The sequence below is a fragment of the Coregonus clupeaformis genome, chromosome 4, assembly GCF_020615455.1.
Source record: "Coregonus clupeaformis isolate EN_2021a chromosome 4, ASM2061545v1, whole genome shotgun sequence".
NCBI classification, from domain to species: Eukaryota; Metazoa; Chordata; class Actinopteri; order Salmoniformes; family Salmonidae; genus Coregonus; species Coregonus clupeaformis.
Window position 1 is genome coordinate 10142556 of NC_059195.1, and position 23026 is coordinate 10165581.

Consider the following 23026-nt stretch of genomic DNA (forward strand, 5'->3'; position numbering starts at 1 on the left):
CATGTAGAGGTCTGTAATTTTTATCATAGGTTCACTTCAACTGCGAGAGACGGAATCTAAAACAAAAATCCAGAAAATCACATTGTATGATTTTTAAGTAATTAATTTGCATTTTATTGCATGACATAAGTATTTGATCACCTACCAACCAGTAAGAATTCCGGCTCTCACAGACCTGTTAGTTTTTCTTTAAGAAGCCCTCCTGTTATCCACTCATTACCTGTATTAACTGCACCTGTTTGAACTCGTTACCTGTATAAAAGACACCTGTCCACACACTCAATCAAACAGACTCCAACCTCTCCACAATGGCCAAGACCAGAGCGCTGTGTAAGGACATCAGGGTTAAAATTGTAGACCTGCACAAGGCTGGGATGGGCTACAGGACAATAGGCAAGCAGCTTGGTGAGAAGGCAACAACTGTTGGCGCAATTATTAGAAAATGGAAGAAGTTCAAGATGACGGTCAATCACCCTCGGTCTGGGGCTCCATGCAAGATCTCACCTCGTGGGGCATCAATAATCATGAGGAAAGTGAGGGATCAGCCCAGAACTACACGGCAGGACCTGGTCAATGACCTGAAGAGAGCTGGGACCACAGTCTCAAAGAAAACCATTAGTAACACACTACGCCGTCATGGATTAAAATCCTGCAGCACACGCAAGGTCCCCCTGCTCAAGCCAGCGCATGTCCAGGCCCGTCTGAAGTTTGCCAAGGACCATCTGGATGATCCAGAGGAGGAATAGGAGAAGGTCATGTGGTCTGATGAGACAAAAATAGAGCTTTTTGGTCTAAACTCCACTCGCCGTGTTTGGAGGAAGAAGAAGGATGAGTACAACCCCAAGAAAACCATCCCAACCGTGAAGCATGGAGGTGGAAAAATCATTCTTTGGGGATGCTTTTCTGCAAACGGGACAGGACGACTGCACCGTATTGAGGGGAGGATGGAAAGGGCCATGTATCGTGAGATCTTGGCCAACAACCTCCTTCCCTCAGTAAGCGCATTGAAGATTGGTCGTGGCTGGGTCTTCCAGCATGACAACGACCCAAAACACACAGCCTTGGCAACTAAGGAGTGGCTCTGTAAGAAGCATCTCAAGGTCCTGGAGTGGCCTAGCCAGTCTCCAGACCTGAACCCAATAGAAAATCTTTGGAGGGAGCTGAAAGTCCGTGATTGCCCAGCGACAGCCCCCGAAACCTGAAGGATCTGGAGAAGGTCTGTATGGAGGAGTGGGCCAAAGTCCCTGCTGCAGTGTGTGCAAACCTGGTCAAGACCTACAGGAAACGTATGATCTCGGTAATTGCAAACAAAGGTTTCTGTACCAAATATTAAGTTCTGCTTTTCTGATGTATCAAATACTTATGTCATGCAATAAAATGCAAATTAATTACTTAAAAATCATACAATGTGATTTTCTGGATTTTTGTTTTAGATTCCGTCTCTCGCAGTTGAAGTGAACCTATGATAAAAATTACAGACCTCTACATGCTTTGTAAGTAGGAAAACCTGCAAAATCGGCAGTGTATCAAATACTTGTTCTCCCCACTGTAGGTGTCTGGTTAGACCATAAACTCTCCTTCCAGACTCACTTAAAGCATCTCCAATCCAAATTTAAATCTAGAATCTGCTTCTTATTTCGCAACAAAGCCTCCTTCACTCATGCTGCCAAACATGCTCTCGTAAAACGGACTATCCTACCGATCCTAGACTTCGGCGATGTCATTTACAAAATAGCCTCCAACACTCTACTTAGCCAAACACATTTCAACTCAGTTTGTCACAATTCCTGACATTTAATCCTAGTAAAGATTCCCTGTCTTAGGTCAGTTAGGATCACTACTTTATTTTAAGAATGTGAAATGTCAGAATAATTGTAGAGAATCTTTTATTTATTTCATCACATTTCCAGTAGGTCAGAAGTTTACATACACTCAATTAGTATTTGGTGACTTCTGCCGAGGCTGCCTCCCCTCCTTGTTCGGGCAGGTCTCGGCGTTCGTCGTCACCGGCTTACTAGCTACTGCCGCTCCCATTCTCATCACTCCACTTGTCTTGTCTTGTCAATCACACACACCTGGTGCTCATCCCCTAATTAGTCTGTGTATATGTGTTCCCTCTGCCCCTTGTCTTTGTGAGTGATTGTTCTATGTGGGAGGAGAGTAGCTCGGTTGAGATACTCTCTCATTTATTTTTCCAGGGTTGATTTTCCCCTGTGTCATTACATTTATTGTATTTTCTGAGCCTGTGTTTGGTCAGGGAGGATTGTTTCCCCTGTACCTGTTCCGATTGCCGTTGTAGGCGCATTGTATGTCTGGAAGGAATAAATCTGCATCCAGTTATTTTACTCCTGCACTTGACTCCGTCCATCATTCACCACAGTAGCATTGCCTTTAAATTGTTTAACTTGGGTCAAACGTTTCGGGAAGCCTTCCACAAGCTTCCCACAATAAGTTGGGTGAATTTTGGCCCATTCCTCCTGACAGAGCTGGTGTAACTGAGTCAGGTTTGTAGGCCTCCTTTCTCGCACAAGCCTTTTCAGTTCTGCCACAAATTAGTATTGAGGTCAGGGCTTTGTGATGGCCACTCCAATACCTTGACTTTGTTGTCCTTAAGCCATTTTGCCACAACTTTGGAAGTATGCTTGGGGTCATTGTCCATTTGGAAGATATTTTGGTTTCATCAGACCAGAGGACATTTCTCCAAAAAGTACGATCTTTGTCCCAATGTGCAGTTGCAAACCGTAGTCTGGCTTTTTTATGGCGGTTTTGGAGCAGTGGCTTCTTCCTTGCTGAGCGGCCTTTCAGGTTATGTCGATATAGGACTCGTTTTACTGTGGATATAGATACTTTTGTACCTGTTTCCTCCAGCATCTTAACAAGGTCCTTTGCTTTTGTTCTGGGATTTATTTGCACTTTTCGCACCAAAGTACGTTCATCTCTAGGAGACAGAACGCGTCTCCTTCCTGAGCAGTATGACGGCTGTGTGGTCCCATGGTGTTTATACTTGCATACTATTGTTTGTAAAGATGAACGTGGTACCTTCAGGCATTTGGAAATTGCTCCCAAAGATGAACCAGACTTGTGGTGGTCTACAATTTGTTTTCTGAGGTCTTGACTGATTTCATTTGATTTTCAGCAAAGAGGCACTGAGTGTGAAGGTAGACCTTGAAATAAATTTACATTTTAGTCATTTAGCAGACGCTCTTATCCAGAGCGACTTACAGTTAGTGAATACATATTTTTTTATACTGGCCCCCCGTGGGAATCAAACCCACAACCCTGGCGTTGCAAACGCCATGCTCTATCAACTGAGCTACATCCCTGCCGGCCATTCCCTCCCCTACCCTGGACGACGCTGGGCCAATTGTGCGCCACCCATGAGTCTCCCGGTCGCGGCCGGCTGCGACAGAGCCTGGATTCGAACCAGGATCTCTAGTGGCACAGTTAGCACTGCAAAGCAGTGCCTTAGACCACTGCGCCACTCAGGAGTACAATACATCCACAGGTACACCTCGAATTGACTCAAATGATGTCAATTAGCCCATCAGAAGCTTCTAAAGCCATGACATCATTTTCTGGAATTTTCCAAGCTGTTTAAATGCACAGTCAACTTAGTGTATGTAAACTTCTGACCCACTGGAATTGTGATACAGTGAATTATAAGTGAAATAATCTGTCTGTAAACAATTGTTGGAAAAATTACTTGTGTCATGCACAAAGTAGATGTCCTAACCGACTTGCCAAAACTATAGTTTGTTAACAAGAAATTTGTGGAGTGGTTGAAAAATGAGTTTTAATGACTCCAACCTAAGTGTATATAAACTTCCGACTTCAACTGTATATTTCACTGGTCATCCCCAAAGCCAACACCTCCTTTGGCTGCCATTCCTTCCAGTTCTCTGCTGCCAATGACTGGAACGAACTGCAAAAATCTCTCACTAACTTTAAGCATCAGTTGTCAGAGCAACTTACCGATCACTGCACCTGTACACAGCCCATCTGTAATTAGCCCACCCAACTACCTCATCCCCATATTGTTATTTATTTTGCTCATTTGCACCCCAGTATCTCTATTTGCACATAATCTTCTGCACATCTATCACTCCAGTGTTAATACTAAATTGTAATTATTTTGCACTATGGCCTATTTATTGCCTTACCTTCATAACTTACTACATTTGCACACACTGTATATAGATTTTCTATTTTTCTATTGTGTTATTGACTGTACGTTTTTGTTTATCCCATATGTAACTCTGTGTTGTTGTTGTTTTTATTGCACTGCTTTGCTTTATCTTGGCCAGGTCGCAGTTGTAAATGAGAACTTGTTCTCAACTGGCTTAACTGGTTAAATAAAGGTTAAATAAAAAATAAAATAAATACACTCAGTAAAACTGGGTGTGTAGAGTGTAGACAAGACAAGCCACTATAGGGGTAATATTTTGCAACAATGTCTTTAGCCACAGCCAAAAATATCCTATAATTCAACATTTTGATCAGTTTCTAGAAGGAAACTTTTCCTGACCAAGATTCTTTTAAAAAAATGTTACTAGGCTGCCAATATCCATAATTCTATGTTCAGAACTCCACAATGAGTCAGTAAGTACTATCTCATTGAGGCAGTTTTAATAGCCTGCTTCCTTTGTTGACTGTCCCAGCCAGCCCTCACAGTTTAACCATTAATCTGCTCTACTACTGGGACATGAGGGAGGGAACTCCCTTTCAACACAGCATTGTGCTTCTTCTCAGTGCTCCGGCATAACATTAGAGCCATCTGATGTTAGCCACATTAACACATTTCATGTGACTCCAATATGATTCCCATGAATGATATGCCTATGTGGCGAGATATACATTTTCTCTACTATGGTGAATATGTGGAGAAGCTATACATCCTGTAATGTACAGTTTGGACTCTTGTGTGATTCCGACAGTAGAATTACAATCTTAAAGATCAAGATCAAGCAAAACATTAAATCAATAGATTCAACTAATTAATTTGGTATGATTTAAAACTGCACAGCAGACAAGTGCCTGACAACATCTGGCAGGATTCCTTTTAAAATGACAAATTATCCGTAGCCTACACAAAACTCTCTCTAAATGTCAAAGGTCTTTAAAAGATCCAAGGTACTTCGGTAGAGAAGCTAGGGTCTATTACTTACGCGACTGCTCTCCTTGAAAAGTTTAAAGCTCATCCACTTTGGCATGGTGTCTCTTTCTCTGCTCTCACTCTGTCTGCGCTGCTGTGAGTTAAGCTCAGTTCAAGTAGCTCTGCCTTCTGATTGGTTATGCCAGACAGGCAAGCACGCAGGCTGTACAGTAGTGTGTGTTATGACCCGTCTCTACTACTCATAGTAAGCCTGTGAAACACTGGATACCCCAAGCTACTGTGATGATCTACACTCTGACAGTATGTGTATTAGGGAGTGTGTGTGTGCGTTTGCTTGCTTGCTTGAGGGAGGGTGTTGCACCACTAAGCCCAACTTGGCCCAAAGCTGACTCTTGCCTTCAGATAGAGAGAGAGAGAGAGAGACAGAAAAGGAGAGAGAAAGAAAAAGAGAAAGAGAGCGAGAGAGGGAAAGATGGAGAGAGAGTGAGTGAGGGAAAGAGAGAGATAGAATAGAGAGAGAACCCTCCTCTCCCAGCCGAGGAGCACAAGGCGTCTTATGACTTATGGATACAGCGGTGGCGATGGGAGAATAGCTTCATTATATTGTGAGACAGGGGTGGATGAGTCAACTTTTATTAATGGAGAGAGGCACACAGCCTTGCCTTAGTCAATGAGCAGAGCACAGCAACACATCCATGAGATGTGCAGCATGAGGGACAGAGGACAAACACCCTTATGAATTATGGGTCGTATTCATTAGTGTATACCGTAGTAAAATGTTTTGCAACGGAAAACAAAAACAAGCCTTTCCTGTTGGACAAGTTCAGGTAATCCCTCCCAGTTTCGGCCCGTTTGATTCCATTTTGTTTCTCGTGAATACGCACGCCCATGTTGCACACCCAAAACAGTTTTATTTTAGAAAACTGTTTTCATCATGTATCAATCTACAAGACCAAAATATATATAAAAAAAGTGTTGTTGTTGGACTTGTTTCTATAATACTTCATGGAGCCATGGGTTGGGTGGGTCTACAGGGGAAAGTAGAGACACCGCTGAAAAATACAAGTTGGAGACAGACGGCAGCAAGACAAGCCCAGAAAGCAGCCTAGGGGTGCGTCCCAAATGTCAGCCTATTTCTAGATACTGCACTACTTTTGACCAGGGCCCATAGGGAATCCCATAGGGCTCTGTCTAAAAGTAGTGCACTATAGGGAATAGGGTGCCATTTGGATCGCAACCTAGCTCTTCCAGTTCCATGCAGGGAGAAAACAAATCCTCCCTCAGTAGCAGCCACAGCCACTGAGCCATAGCAGTGGGTGCGAGACGGGAGTCTGCATGCGTCTGTGCAGAGTGGCAAACTTTCAGCTTGGATTAGATGAAGGCACCTCAAAACCAGTCTGTGGAATACTTGACATGGCTCGGCTGGAGAGAAAAAAACTCATGACAGTCAGTCAGTGATACTTAGCAGCTCAAATTAGTTCAGGTTTGGTGTTATGAACTGTGATTTGTACTTTTTTGAAAAGTTAGTAAACTCTATCCAGCCTTCCCCTGCCTATTCATAACAGCATACGCAACATCGAAATATAGCTTATCGAACTTGCAATAAACTATAAGGGAGCTCCAGCACTGAGCCTTCCAAGAAGAAAGCCTACCAACAAGAGCAAAAGACAACACTCCCACCTCAAGACTGAATGAAATAATATTGGTCTTTAGTTGAGACATCCTCCAAGAGAGAGAAAGCAGTCCTAACTGTCAGGGAGAGCTGCAAACAACAGAGGAGAGTAGAAACTGTGTTGTTCCAGAGATAAAAACAAGGCAAGAGTTCATGGAAAAACACACGAGGAGAAGAAGCCCAGACAGAGGAGAAGAAGCCCAGACAAGACACACACAAACTAACAAACACGCACACAAGGCTGTTCCATAAACTTTCCTCACATCACGCCCATTCATCACCAGCCCAACTAGGCCATGTCACTCCATTTCTAGAGCCCTGTCTGTTGTGTGTGGCAGAGTGACATTTAGCACTGTTGCAAAGCATGGGCGGACTGTGTGAAAAGGCCACAGGGTGTCCCACAAGCCTGGTCAGGCCTCTCTCTCTGTCTGAATCCCAAATGGCAACATATTCCCTATTTAGTGTGATTCCTTTGACCAGGGACCATGTGGAGGGTCAAAGGAAGATCTTCAATATAAAAGACAACAAACAGGCACAACCAGAGACAGCTTCATAACAGAACGTCCATCAGGGGCATGTTCAACAGAGTACAACGTTGTGGAACGTTCAGATAGAAATATATGATGTAGAACAACCATGCCTTTTTGATATGTAAAATAAGGAATCATGTCAGCTCTATTTATTGAATTTCTATCTGGAACATTTGACTACTGAACGTGGCCCAGCTTAACTCCCACACTAGCCAGCAGATCCGACACCTTATGCTTGCTTTCAGCTGCACTACAGGGTTGGACAGACCGTTTGCTTAAATTAAGACACTGCGGAGCTGGCGCGCGATATGGCTCGGAAAACGTACCTCAATCCAGGGATGAGAAATACGTTGTACTCCGAATTGTCCTATTATCCCAACTGTTACACTGAGAAGATTGAACGACTGATCTTTTTTCCGGAAAACTGCCCTAGGTAGCAGAAGCCACAGCAGCCATTTTTTGGAATGGCAGTGTCAGCCAATCAGCTCATTTGTTGTTCAATGCGACCATTATAAAATGGCTGCTGTGGATACTGCTAGCTAGCATGATTGTGAAAACGGCAGTTTACTTAAAAAGTAGTCGTTCAATCTTCTCTGTGTAACAGTTGGTAGTGATGGGGAAAATAAGCTTCCTGAGGCATTGAGGTTTTCCAGTCAATTGTGTCAAAAATAGGTTCATTACTCAAGGCTTTGATCAACACAGCCTATACTAGTGGCAGCTGCTAGTCAAAAAGCCTTTTTGTCTTCTACCAAAGACTGTGCAAAGCTGTCATCAAGGCAAAGGGTGGCTATTTGAAGAATCTCAAATATGAAATATATTTTTATTCGTTTAACACTTCTTTGGTTACAACATGATTCCATATGTGTTATTTCATAGTTTTGATGTCTTCACTATTATTCTACAATGTAAAACATTTAAAAATAAAATAAAAAAACTTGAATGAATAGGTGTGTCCAAACCTTTGACTGGTAGTGTATGTTGAGTGAGGGCACATGCCCGCACAAAACCTTAACACACTTTTCATAGTTTCACATGATTGTTGTCTAACCTACTAGCATATACATGGGCAGCCTAATTTCTAATGCCAGGTCACAGACCCTGCTGGGAACATAAGAGAGGCCAGGGAAACCCAGTTTGTCAATCAACTGTCCATCATGTGACCTACAGGGGGCAGAGCTAGGGAGGAGTCAATTGGCGAAGTTCCAGACTGACCACATTGCAAATGCCTGCCAGATGTCATAATGCTACGATAAGTGTTTAACATATCAGCTAACCGCATCATATGATTTAGCAATTGTATTCCCGACTGTGCAGTCGAAGATGTGGCACGCCACCATTGGTTGATGTAATGCAATGTCTGCATTGTACAGTGTCTTCAGAAAGTACTCATACCCCTTGACTTATTCCACATTTTGTTGTGTTACAGCCTGAATTCAAAATGTATTCAAACAATACCCCATAATGACAAAGTGAAAACATGTTTTTATACATTTTTGCAAATGTATTGAAAATGAAATACAGAAATATCTCATTTACATAAGTATTCACACCCCTGAGTCAATACTTTGTAGAAGCACCTTTGGCAGCGATTACAGCTGTGAGTCTTTCTGTGTAAGTCTCTAAAAGCAACATTTGCCCATTATTCTTTTCAAAATATTTCAATCTGTCAAATTGATTGTTGATCATTGCTAGACATCCATTTTCAAGTCTTGAAATAGATTTTTAAGCAGATTTAAGTCAAAACTGTAACTCGCCACTCAGGAAAATTCACTGTCTTCTTGGTAAGCAACTTCAGTGTAGATTTGGCCTTGTGTTTAAGGTTGTTGTCTTGCTGAAAGGTGAATTAATCTCCAAGTGTCTGGTGGAAAGCAGACTGAAGCAGGTTTTCCTCTAGGATTTTGCCTGTGCTTAGCTCCATTCCGTTTATTGTTTATCCTGAAAAGCTCCCCAGTTCTTAACGATTACAAGCATACCCATAACATGATGCAGCCACCACTATGCTTTAACATATGGAGAGTGGTACTCAGTAATGTGTTGTATTGGATATGCCCCAAACATAACACTTTGTATTCAGGACAAAAAGTTAATTTTTTGCAGTATTGCTTTAGTGCCTTATTGCAAACTGGATGGATGTATTGTAATATTTGTATTCTGTACAGGCTTCCTTCTTTTCATTCTGTCAATTAGGTTAGTATTGTGGAGTGACTACAATGTTGTTGATCCATCCTCAGTTTTCTCCTATCACAGCCATTAAACTCTGTAACTGTTTTAAAGTCACCATTGGCCTCTCCGGCAACTGAGTTAGGAAGGACGCCTGTATCTTTGTTGTACTGGGTGTATTGATACACCATCCGAAGTGTAATTAATAACTTCACCATGCTCAAAGGGATATTCAATATCTGCTTCTTCTTTTTTTTTACCCATCTACCAATAGCTGCCCTTCTTTGTGAGACATTGGAAAACCTCCCTGGTATTTTTGTTTGAATCTGTGTTTGAAAGTCACTGCTCGATTGAAGGACCTTAAAGATAATTGTATGTGTGAGGTACAGAGATGAGGTAGTTATTCAAAAATCATATTATTAAACACTATTATTGCAACTTATTATGTGACTTGTTAAGCACATTTTTACTCCTGAACTTATTTAGGCTTGCCATAACAAAGGGGTTGAATACTTATGGACTCAATACATTTCAGCTTTTCATTTTGAATTAATTGGTACAAATTTCTAAAAACATAATTCAACTTTGACATTATGGGGTATTGTGTGTAGTCCAGTGACAAAAAAAGCTCAATTGAATCCATTTTAAATTCAAGCTGTAACACAACAAAATGTGGAAAAAGTCAAGGGGTGTGAATACTTTCTGAAGGCACTGTAGGTGACCGATATCATTGTAACTTTTGTTTTTGTTGCAATACACAATATACAGTGAGGGAAAAAAGTATTTGATCCCCTGCTGATTTTGTACGTTTGCCCACTGACAAAGAAATGATCAGTCTATAATTTTAATGGTAGGTTTATTTGAACAGTGAGAGACAGAATAACAACAACAAAATCCAGAAAAAAACGCATGTCAAAAATGTTATAAATTGATTTGCATTTTAATGAGGGAAATAAGTATTTGACCCCTCTGCAAAACATGACTTAGTACTTGGTGGCAAAACCCTTGTTGGCAATCACAGAGGTCAGACGTTTCTTGTAGTTGGCCACCAGGTTTGCACACATCTCAGGAGGGATTTTGTCCCACTCCTCTTTGCAGATCTTCTCCAAGTCATTAAGGTTTCAAGGCTGACGTTTGGCAACTCGAACCTTCAGCTCCCTCCACAGATGTTCTATGGGATTAAGGTCTGGAGACTGGCTAGGCCACTCCGGGACCTTAATGTGCTTCTTCTTGAGCCACTCCTTTGTTGCCTTGGCCATGTGTTTTGGGTCATTGTCATGCTGGAATACCCATCCACGACCCATTTTCAATGCCCTGGCTGAGGGAAGGAGGTTCTCACCCAAGATTTGACGGTACATGGCCCCGTCCATCATCCCTTTGATGCGGTGAAGTTGTCCTGTCCCTTAGTAGAAAAACACCCCCCAAAGAGCATAATGTTTCCACCTCCATGTTTGACGGTGGGGATGGTGTTCTTGGGGTCATAGGCAGCATTCCTCCTCCTCCAAACACGGCGAGTTGAGTTGATGCCAAAGAGCTCCATTTTGGTCTCATCTGACCACAACACTTTCACCCAGTTCTCCTCTGAATCATTCAGATGTTCATTGGCATACTTCAGACGGGCATGTATATGTGCTTTCTTGAGCAGGGGGAACTTGCGGGCGCTGCAGGATTTCAGTCCTTCACGGCGTAGTGTGTTACCAATTGTTTTCTTGGTGACTATGGTCCCAGCTGCTTTGAGATCATTGACAAGATCCTCCCGTGTAGTTCTGGGCTGATTCCTCACCGTTCTCATGATCATTGCAACTCCACGAGGTGAGATCTTGCATGGAGCCCCAGGCCGAGGGAGATTGACAGTTATTTTGTGTTTCTTCCACTGTTGTCACCTTCTCAACAAGCTGCTTGGCGATGGTCTTGTAGCCCATTCCAGCCTTGTGTAGGTCTACAATCTTGTCCCTGACATCCTTGGAGAGCTCTTTGGTCTTGGCCATGGTGGAGAGTTTGGAATCTGATTGATTGATTGCTTCTGTGGACAGGTGTCTTTTATACAGGTAACAAACTGAGATTAGGAGCAGTCCCTTTAAGAGTGTGCTCCTAATCTCAGCTCGTTACCTGTATAAAAGACACCTGGGAGCCAGAAATCTTTCTGATTGAGAGGGGGTCAAATACTTATTTCCCTCATTAAAATGCAAATAAATTTATAACATTTTTGACATGCGTTTTTCTGGATTTTTTTGTTGTTATTCTGTCTCTCACTGTTCAAATAAACCTACCATTACAATTATAGACTGATAATTTATTTGTCAGTGGGCAAACATACAAAATCAGCAGGGGATCAAATACTTTTTTCCCTCACTGTACATCCCACAATTGTGAAATATGTGTGACTGCAATATCTTGTGTAGGCCTATTGGGAATAGAAGAGATGTTCCTGATGTCCTCCTACCTTATCACTGTCCACAGTGTTCTGGGAGGTCCTGGAGGCGATGGAGATGGTGTCTGGCTGGCTGCTGCCGTCACCCTGGCTGTCTGCATCCTCACCGGCATCCCTGGAGACACACACACACACACAGAGTTAGAAAGGATGTGTCTTATCTCTGTCTGTCTTGATGTTTGTTTTTTGAAGGGGATGTATCTTATCTTTAGCCATCCTAATTTAGAAGACCTACCAAATCAAATAGAATAAGCCATACTGATCTATCAAATATGATGAAAAGAGATTTGATTAGTGTTGCTTATGTGGGTGCCTGGATGGCTGAGTGATGGGCCTGCTCACCTCTTGCTGTTGTTGCGTGGCTTGGCCGGCGTTTTGGGCATGTGGATGGGCTCCTTCAGCGCCCCCTTGAGGTGGATGATCCTCTCCTGGATCACCTCCCGGATGTTCTTGATCCACTCCTGCTTTGCTTCAATACTGGACGCCTGGGGAGGAGAGTGGGACACACCACATCACATTGATTGACCTTTTTGTATCCTCTGGCCTCTGTCACTTGAAGTTCATGAGAAGGTGTTGGCGTATAAAAGAGAAAAACTGCACTGTAACCCTGAAGCTGTTGCTCTGTAAATTATGCTTTCTGCAAGGCATGGCCCTTACAGGCCTAGTCTTTAGGCAGACTATTTTATATGTCGCCTTTAATGGCCCTCAATTAGTGTGAGTATTGTATTGTGATAAATTACCCAAAGCTACCTTTCACCCTGTCCTGAAAAATCTTGAAGATCAGTAGAAGGCAGCTTTAAGAGACCATGGCCCGTATTCACAAAGCGTCTCAGAGTAGGAGTGCTGATCTAGGATCAGGTCCCACCTGTCTGTGTAATCATATTCATTATGATCTAAAGGGGAAAACTGCCCAAAACTATCTTTAGAGATCAGTAGATGCCTTTGTGGACCTACCTTGAGGACAGTCTTGTTGTCAGATGAGGGGGTCCTTCCAGCCCACAGGGCAAACTTACAGGGGTCCCCTTCAATGTGCTCTGTCACGCCCAGTTCTGATGTCTGGAGATGGAGGACAACAAGATGTGAAGTCTTGAACACTGTTTTTACCAGCCTTTTATGACTTGGAACATCCCAAATCATGTTGTCAGTATACCATTGAATATCAATTAAAACCCCACAATAGCAATGTTCTCTTTATGATAAGGAGATGGCATTTAAGAGGTACATTAAGATACAGTCGTAGTAAATCCCATCCAACTTTCTACTTTGTCCCTGTGGACTGTAGTCCTTGTGTCCTGGCTGGTTGTGCATCCCAAATGGCACCCTATTCCCTATATTGTGCACTAATTATGACCAGGGCCCATAGAGCTCTCACCATAAAGGCAATAGGGTGCCATGTGGGAAGCAACCTGGAACAGCTGCTATTGGACATGCACATATGCATTCATAATTCATACTTTAATTCAGGACTGAGACCACTCCATCTGCTCTGGGTTTCATGTATTCAGCACCTGGCCCTTTGTGTTCTCCCTCCACAGCTTCCTCTAAAACACCCTGAAATACTGTAGCCTATTATACAAGTTGGCAATTAACACCTACCCACACACACGTGTACCGTAGTCCAGTTCTGCTACATTTTAGTCATTTAGCAGACACTCAGTTGAGAGTGACTGTATTGAAATAAGAAGGCAAGAATATCTAAATATGAGCATTGTATGAATCATAGCTCACAATTGCACAAATACTCTGCGCACCCGTCCAACGCACGCACGCACGGACACACACGCGCACACGATGGTGTCACGACTTCCGCCTGTAGTGCTCTCAACCTGTTCCACTACAGCCCCGTCGATGAGAATGGGGGTGTGCTCAGTCCTCTTTTTTTTCCTGTAGTCCACAATCATCTCCTTTGTCTTGGTCACGTTGAGGGAGAGGTTGTTATCCTGGCACCACACTGCCAGGTCTCTGACCTCCTCCCTATAGGCTGTCTCATCGTTGTCGGTGATCAGGCCTACCACTGTTGTGTCGTCGGCAAACTTAATGATGGTGTTGGAGTCGTGCCTGGCCATGCAGTCATGGGTGAACAGGGGAGTACAGGAGGGGACTGAGCCACGCACCCCTGAGGGGCCCCTGTGTTGAGGATCAGTGTGGCAGATGTGTTGTTACCTACCCTTACCACCTGGGGGCGGCCCGTCAGGAAGTCCAGCATCCAGTTGCAGAGGGAGGTGTTTAGTCCCAGGATCCTTAGCTTAGTGATGAGCTTTGAGGGCACTATGGTGTTGAATGCTGAGCTGTAGTCAATGAATAGCATTATCACGTAGGTGTTCCTCTTGTCCAGGTGGGAAAGGGCAGTGTGGAGTGCAAAAGAGATTGCATCATCTGTGGATCTGTTGGGGCGGTATGCAAATTGGAGTGGGTCTAGGGTTTCTGGGATAATGGTGTTGACGTGAGCCATGACCAGCCTTTCAAAGCACTTCATGGCTACAGACATCAGTGCTACAGGTCGGTAGTCATTTAGGCAGGTTATCTTAGTGTCCTTGGGCACGGGGACTATGGTGGTCTGCTTGAAACATGTTGGTATTACAGACTCAGTCAGGGACATGTTGAAAATGTCAGTGAAGACACTTGCCAGTTGGTCAGCACATGCTCGGAGTACACGTCCTGGTAATCTGTCTGGTCCTGCGGCCTTGTGAATGTTGACCTGCTTAAAAGTCTTACTCACATTGGCTACGGAGAGCGTGATCACATAGTCATCTGGAACAGTTGGTGCTCTCATGCATGCTTCAGTGTTGCTTGCCTCAAAGCGAGCATAGAAGTGGTTTAGCTCGTCTGGAAGTTTTGTGTCACTGGGCAGCTCGTGGCTGTGCTTCCCTTTGTAGTCTGTAATAGTTTTCAAGCCCTGCCACATCCGACGAGCGTCAGAGCCGGTGTAGTACGATTCAATCTTAGTCCTGTATTGACTCTTTGCCTGTTTGATGGTTCGTCGGAGGGCATAGCGGGATTTCTTATAAGCGTCCGGGTTAGAGTCCCGCTCCAAGAAAGCGGCAGCTCTACCCTTTAGCTCAGTGCGGATGTTGCCTGTAATCCATGGCTTCTGGTTGGGGTATGTACGTACAGTCACTGTGGGGACGACGTCATCGATGCACTTATTGATGAAGCCAGTGACTGATGTGGTGTACTCCTCAATGCTATCTGAAGAATCCCGGGACATGTTCCAGTCTGTGCTAGCAAAACAGTCCTGTAGCTTAGCATCTGCGTCATCTGACCACTTTTTTATTAACCTTCCTGCTTTAGTTTTTGCTTATAAGCAGGAATCAGGAGGATAGAGTTATGGTCAAATTTGACAAATGGAGGGCAAGGGAGAGCTTTGTATGCATCTCTGTGTGTGGAGTAAAGGTGGTCTAGAGTTTTTTTTTCCTCTGGTTGCACATTTAACATGCTGGTAGAAATGAGGTAGAACGGATTTAGCATTCGGCCTTCCACTTCACCTGCCTCCTCAAGTTTCTTTTTTGTGAAGAAGAAGGATGGAGGTTTACGCCCGTGCATTGACTATCGAGGTCTAAATCAGATCACTGTGAAGTACAGTTACCCACTGCCTCTCATAGCCAGTGTGACAGAGTCATTGCACGGGGCGTGCTTCTTCAACCAAATATGATCTCAGGAGCGCTTACAACCTGGTGCGTATCCGGGAGGGGGATGAGTGGAAGACGACATTTAGTACCACCTCTGGGCACTATGAGTACCTCGTCATGCCGTACGGGTTGATGAATGCTCCATCAGTCTTCCAATCCTTCATAGACAAGATTTTCAGGGACCTGCATGGGCAGGGTGTAGTGGTGTATATAGATGACATTCTCATATACTCCGCTACACGCGCCGAGCATGTGTCCCTGGTGCGCAAGGTGCTTGGTCGACATGACCTGTACGTCAAGGCTGAGAAATGTGTGTTCTTCCAACAGTCCGTCTCCTTCCTAGGGTACCGCCTGTCCGCGTCAGGGGTGGAGATGGAGAATGACCACATTTCAGCCGTGCGTAATTGGCCGACTCCAACCACGGTAAAGGAGGTGCAGCGGTTCTTAGGATTTGCCAACTACTACCGGAGGTTTATCGGGGGCTTTGGTCAGATAGCGGGGGGTACTGTCACGACTTCCACCGAAGTTGGTGCCTCTCCTTGTTCGGGCGGCGTTCGGCGGTCGTCGTCACCGGCTTTCTAGCTGCCACCGATCTACATTTATTTTTTCATTTGTTTTGTCTTGATTGTACAAACCTGGTTCCCATTACATTATATTATTTCCCTATTTAACCCTCTGGTTCCCACATGGTTTTGTGCGTGTTTATTCTTTGTTTTGTGTCCAAGACTTATGTGAGCTGGTGTGTTTTCCCTGCGTGGAAATTAGTCTTGTTTATTTTTCGAGTAAAGTACGTTGTTTACTCATTTCTGTGTCCTGCGCCTGACTCCGTCCTACCGCTGCACATTGACGCTTGACAGATGGGGGCTTTACATCTCATCCAGCAAGCTAAGGGGGGATGCAGATCAATGGGAATTGGTTGTGGAGCAAACGTCTCCACTGGCTAAAAGCACCTGCCCTTCTGATCCAACTCACCAGGAGTCCCCAGGACACATGCAAGGCATCACATCGTTATAGTATTATTAGGTTCACAGCTTGGCCAGCTGGATTACACATTATATGACAACACCAGCACTATCTTGAGAAAATTCCCTTGAAAAGCTGGAACTCCACACTACTATATGTGACCTGTCTCATTCCACAGATCTCAAGTGAAGTCAAGTGCAGCTTCATTCCTTTCAAATGGACCTCTGACTTAAACTTTAACTGTAGAGCAGGTAGGAGAGGAGGGGAGAGGAGAAAAAGGGGCCAGTCCTACCAGCAGTTTGTTCTTGAAGGCGTATTTGGTGCGTCCGGCCGAGTCCTTGATCTCCTTGCTGAACACCAGGGAGATCTCGAACAGGAAGAGATGGCGGTCCCGGCCCTTCCGGATCAGAGACTTGGGATCCCACACCTGGAACGTGTCCTGGATGAACAGCTCTCCCTGCACGTCCAGATTCTCATCGAAACCTACCGGAGATCACATGGCTTTTTAAATACAGCAATGCACTACCGACTGCAGAGTTAGGGCCAGTCATTAAAATTAAATGTAAAACATTTAAGAACTTTGGAAATAAAAAACTTTTTTTTTTCTAATTTATTGAGAAATCGTTGAAAATATAAACATTTTTGTAATTATTAAATTTGAAATGTCAGCAATTGGAATTGGCGGACTTCAATTCCAATTGCCTCCAACCCTGACAGAGAGACAACAACCTTACAGCTCTATACTTGCCTACTAGATAGTATTATTCCATGCAGTGTAGGTTTTACTGTACATTTCACAACTGTCCCTTAAAGGGATAGATAAGTTTAGTTAGTTTACTTCCACATGAAGTGATGGAACACCCTAGCTAATTAGAGATGTTTTAAATAGAATACAGCACACAGGCCTCCCTTCTACTGTACCTTCCAGCATGGCGACATGCATAGCATCGTTGGCCCTCTTGGGGACACTAAGCATAACCTCCAGGCCGTCCTTAATCTCCCCCTTCCCCTCCTCACAGCAGGTCAGCAGCTCCTGAAACATGACATTTGGACAGTTTTCATCAGTTCCAGTGCATTGATGGGGTTGCTAAGTCTACAGTTCCTGGCATGCATGTTAAACACAGGACAATCATTTCCCCAGCTGGATATTGTTTTATTAGAAAATAGGAGGGCTAAGAACAGTCATTTTGAGAAGACATGTCTGGAAATGATTTCATTGCTATTTCTTATGCCAGACACTGTAAAGGGGATCTCTGTATGTAAGATACTGTCTGCGTCCTAAATGGCATAAGTGCACTATATAGGATAGGGAATAGGATGCCATTTGGGATGTAGCCTAAGATACTGTGTGATGAGGTTCTGTACAAGCGGACACATCACTAAGTGCTACTATGGACATTTAACACAGAGCTAAGGGCCCACACACAGGCAGGGGAATCAGCCGTCTCATGGGAAGCCATTAATGAGCTTGACCCTATAAGAAAACTCACGTAAACATACAGATGAGAGGAAGGGAGGGGGGCAGGGAGGGAGGGAGAGGGGGAGGGAGGGGAGAGAGGGATGGAGGGAGAGAGAGCGAATAGAGAGAGAGTGAAAGAGAGTGAGAGAGGAGGGAGGGAGAGTGGGTGGGTATGTAGGTGGGAGGGAGGGATAGAGGGAGAGAGGGAGGGAGGGAGAGAAGTGCTCCAGAATGCTTTGATGTTCCATATTTCCTGGGGGAAGTGGGATGGATAATAATAGCTCCCAGGTTTCCTCCTTCCTCCTCGTCCCAAATGGCACCCTATTCTAGTATATGTGCACTATATTGGCAACCTTGATAAAGATGTGCAAAAGAGACTGTATAAAATCAATAATACAATTGCTCAGAGAAAAATATTATGTTTAACAAGTAATATATTTTTCTCTCAAAAAGATAGGGGTCGAAATGACAGTATTGACACCCATGTTTTCAATACTGTAGGACCCTACCCTGTGAGGATAATGGCACTGTGCCTTTTTCAAAACTGTTTTATGAGATTGTGAGGGATCTTAGACCATTCCTCCTCAGGTTTTCAATGGGTCAATTAACAATTTCTTTGTGGATTTTGATGGGGTTATTGTCATGCTGGAAGATCCACTTGTGGCCAAGTTTCAGCCTTCTGGCAGAGGCAATCAAGTTTTTTGCTAAAATGTCCTGGGAATGTAATGATGCCGTTGACCTTAACAACGGCCCCAGGACCAGTGGAAGCAAAATAGTCCCATAACATCAAAGATCCACCACCATATTTTACAGTAGGTATGAGGTACTTTGCATCCTTCTTTCGATGCCAAACCCACCACTACTGGTGTGCTTGGCCAAAGAGCTCTATTTTCATTGAATCCAACAAATGTAAACACCTGAAGTTTGCTAAATGGCATTGGCACTTGGATTGTAACTGGTGCTAAGGTCAGATGACATGAAAATAAAGCTCTTTGGTCACACACACCAGTAGTGGGTTTGGCGTCGAATAATGCTGAGTGATTAACCAAAATGTTTGTATTTTTTATTTTTTAAACAACTAATTGATCAACATCGGTAAAATTATTTGAATTCCATTTCGTTCTGGGGTTATTTCTTCTGTGAGCTCAATGCGCACATTGCACAGTTTCTCTAGAAATAAATCAGATAAAGCCCGAACTGTGTGATGTAGTAGGGAGTTGTAGTTTCCAACATGCCAATATTCTACATAGTTTAGAGCAGAAACGTGGTAATTAACTACAACAGCTAGGTTTCCATTCAATTGGCTACAGATTTTCAAGCGAATGTTCTAAAATCTGCATAAAGAAAATAGTAGGCATTTTCCCACAAGTGTTTCCACCAAATGGACTTGTTGCGGATAAAAGTCAGTGTGCGATGACATAGTGCATACAAAATGTACTTTTTCGCTTAAAGGTGCACTATGCAGAAATCGCTCCACCATTCCCTAGTTGCTAAAATTCGAATAGTTAGCCTAATTTCAGTTTATGTGACAAAACAAGCAAGTATAGTGAAGAGAATCATTGTACTATCGAAAACACTGTGAAATATATTTTCCATAAACAAAAATATTGCATTTTCAGTTGTTTGAAACTGGTGTACAAAACCGAAAGTAAAAGACGCAAAAACAAAACAGCGCACATAGAACAGATCTACTGCTTCGTAGACTTGCTTTCAATGAGAATGACATATCTATCACTCACATTTCTATGTGAATTTGGTCGGGTCGCCCAAAAAGTTACATATTGCAGCTTTAAGTTTTCATGTACAGAATAAAAATCTAAAGTTCAATGTGCTTCCATCGCATTTTCAACTGTACCGATAGTTTTGTCACAAACTGTTGCGTTAAATAGCATATGTGCCTACTCTGGTCTTGGCACGTACGCTCTAGCCAACAGCTCCCAGATACAGTGCAGGTAGGCTGTGCGGGTAGGCTAGTCTACATGATGAGATTATTATGGATAAGAGCGATAATATTTTGATTTGTCAAACGGCAGTCAAGCATTGATCATCATATCACCAGAATAAGACCCTCAATATTTATTGGAAAGGAGTAGCAAGATCACTGTGCACTTTTTTGTTGTGTTGCAAAGTGGGATTAAAATGGATTTAATTGTAATTTCTTGTCAAAGATCTACACAAAATACTCTAATGTAGAAGTGGAAGAATTGTTTTAAACATTTGTAAAAATAAATAATGAAAAACAAAAACACTCATACAGTTGAAGTTGGAGTCAAACTAGTTTTTCAACCACTCCACAAATTTCTTGTTAACAAACTATAGTTTCGGCAAGTCGGTTAGGAGATCTACTTTGTGCATGACACAAGTAATTTTTCCAACAATTGTTTACAGACAGATTATTTCACTTATAATTCACTGTATCACAATTCCAGTGGTTCAGAAGTTTACATACACTAAGTTGACTGTGCCTTTAAACAGCTTGGAAAATTTCAGAAAATGATGTCATGGCTTTAGAAGCTTCTGATAGGCTAATTGACATCATTTGAGTCAATTGGAGGTGTAACTGTGGATGTATTTCAAGGCCTACCTTCAAGCTCAGTGCCTCTTTTCTTGACATCATGGAAAAATCAAAGGAAATCAGCAAAGATCTCAGAAAAAAAGTTGTAGACCTCCACAAGTCTGGTTCATCCTTGGGAGCAATTTCCAAAAGCCTGAAGGTACCACGTTCATCTGTACAAACAATAGTATGCAAGTATAAACACCATGGGACCACGCAGCCGTCATACCGCTCAGGAAGGAGACGCGTTCTGTCTCCTAGACATTAATGTACTTTGGTGCGAAAAGTGCAAATCAATCCCAGAACAACAGCAAAGGACCTTGTGAAGATGCTGGAGGAAACAGGTACAAATGTATCTATATCCACAGTAAAACAAGTCCTATATCGACATAACCTGAAAGGCCGCTCAGCAAGGAAGAAGCCAGTTCTCCAAAACCGCCATAAAAAAGCCACACTACGGTTTGCAACTGCACATGGGGACAAAGATCGTACTTTTTGGAGAAATGTCCTCTGGTCTGATGAAACCAAAATATAACTGTTTGGCCATAATGACCATCGTTATGTTTGGAGGAAAAAGGGGGTTGCTTGCAAGCCGAAGAACACCATCCCAACCGTGAAGCACGGGGGTGGCAGCATCATGCTGTGGGGGTGCTTTGCTGCAGGAGGGACTGGTGCACTTCACAAAATACATGTCATCATGAGGAAGGAAAATTATGTGGATATATTGAAGCAACATCTCAAGACATCAGTCAGGAAGTTAAAGCTTGGTCGCAAATGGGTCTTCCAAATGGACAATGACCCCAAGCATACTTCCAAAGTTGTGGCAAAATGGCTTAAGGACATCAAAGTCAAGGTATTGGAGTGGCCATCACAAAGACCTCAATCCTATAGAACATTTGAGGGCAGAACTGAAAAAGTGTGTGCATGCAAGGAGGCCTACAAACCTGACTCAGTTACACCAGCTCTGTCAGGAGGAATGGGACAAAATTCACCCAACTTATTGTGGGAAGCTTGTGGAAGGCTACCCAAAACGTTTGACCCAAGTTAAACAATTTAAAGGCAATGCTACCAAATACTAATTGAGTGTATGTAAACTTCTGACCCACTGGGAATGTGATGAAATAAATAAAAGCTGAAATAAATAATTCTCTCTATTATTATTCTGACATTTCACATTCTTAAAATAAAGTGGTGATCCTAACTGATCTAAGACAGGGAATTTTTACTAGGATTAAATGTCAGGAATTGTGAAAGACTGAGTTTAAATGTATTTGGCTAAGGTGTATGTAAACTTCCGACTTCATCTGTATGTGCGGATACAGTGAGGGAAAAAAGTATTTGATCCCCTGCTGATTTTGTACGTTTGCCCACTGACAAAGACATGATCAGTCTATAATTTTAATGGTAGGTTTATTTGAACAGTGAGAGACAGAATAACAACAAAAAAATCCAGAAAAACGCATGTCAAAAATGTTATAAATTGATTTGCATTTTAATGAGGGAAATAAGTATTTGACCCCTCTGCAAAACATGACATAGTACTTGGTGGCAAAACCCTTGTTGGCAATCACAGAGGTCAGACGTTTCTTGTAGTTGGCCACCAGGTTTGCACACATCTCAGGAGGGATTTTCTCCACTCCTCTTTGCAGATCTTCTCCAAGTCATTAAGGTTTCGAGGCTGACGTTTGGCAACTCGAACCTTCAGCTCCCTCCACAGATTTTCTATGGGATTAAGGTATGGAGACTGGCTAGGCCACTCCAGGACCTTAATGTGCTTCTTCTTGAGCCACTCCTTTGTTGCCTTGGCCGTGTGTTTTGGGTCATTGTCATGCTGGAATACCCATCCACGACCCATTTTCAATGCCCTGGCTGAGGGAAGGAGGTTCTCACCCAAGATTTGACGGTACATGGCCCTGTCCATCGTCCCTTTGATGCGGTGAAGTTGTCCTGTCCCCTTAGCAGAAAAACACCCCCAAAGCTTAATGTTTCCACCTCCATGTTTGATGGTGGGGATGGTGTTCTTGGGGTCATAGGCAGCATTCCTCCTCCTCCAAACACGGCGAGTTGAGTTGATGCCAAAGAGCTCCATTTTGGTCTCATCTGACCACAACACTTTCACCCAGTTCTCCTCTGAATCATTCAGATGTTCATTGGCAAACTTCAGACGGCCCTGTATATGTGCTTTCTTGAGCAGGGGGACCTTGCGGGTGCTGCAGGATTTCAGTCCTTCACACTGGGAATGTGATGAAATAAATAAAAGCTGAAATAAATCATTCTCTCTATTATTATTCTGACATTTCACATTCTTAAAATAAAGTGGTGATCCTAACTGACCTAAGACAGGGAATTTTTACTAGGATTAAATGTCAGGAATTGTGAAAGACTGAGTTTAAATGTATTTGGCTAAGGTGTATGTAAACTTCAGACTTCAACTGTATATCTTGATTAGATAAGTATTCAACCCCCTGAGTCAATAAATGGTAGAATCACCTTTGGCAGGTACGTCTCTAAGAGC

At 43.2% G+C, this 23026-nt stretch overlaps 1 protein-coding gene across 3 annotated transcripts in view; it reads right to left on the bottom strand.

The window, feature by feature from the left end:
* Positions 1-23026, bottom strand: part of LOC121551671 (kalirin-like) — a 359366-nt gene that overhangs the window by 80051 nt on the left and 256289 nt on the right. For all 3 annotated transcript variants that reach the window (XM_041864384.2, XM_045210064.1, XM_045210062.1), the window contains exons 29-33: positions 17420-17531; positions 16791-16981; positions 12861-12962; positions 12249-12391; positions 11919-12021 (exon numbers count right to left, since the gene is read on the bottom strand). In XM_041864384.2, coding sequence (XP_041720318.2) covers positions 11919-12021; positions 12249-12391; positions 12861-12962; positions 16791-16981; positions 17420-17531 — 651 coding nt within the window. The remainder of the gene's footprint in view (positions 1-11918; positions 12022-12248; positions 12392-12860; positions 12963-16790; positions 16982-17419; positions 17532-23026) is intronic.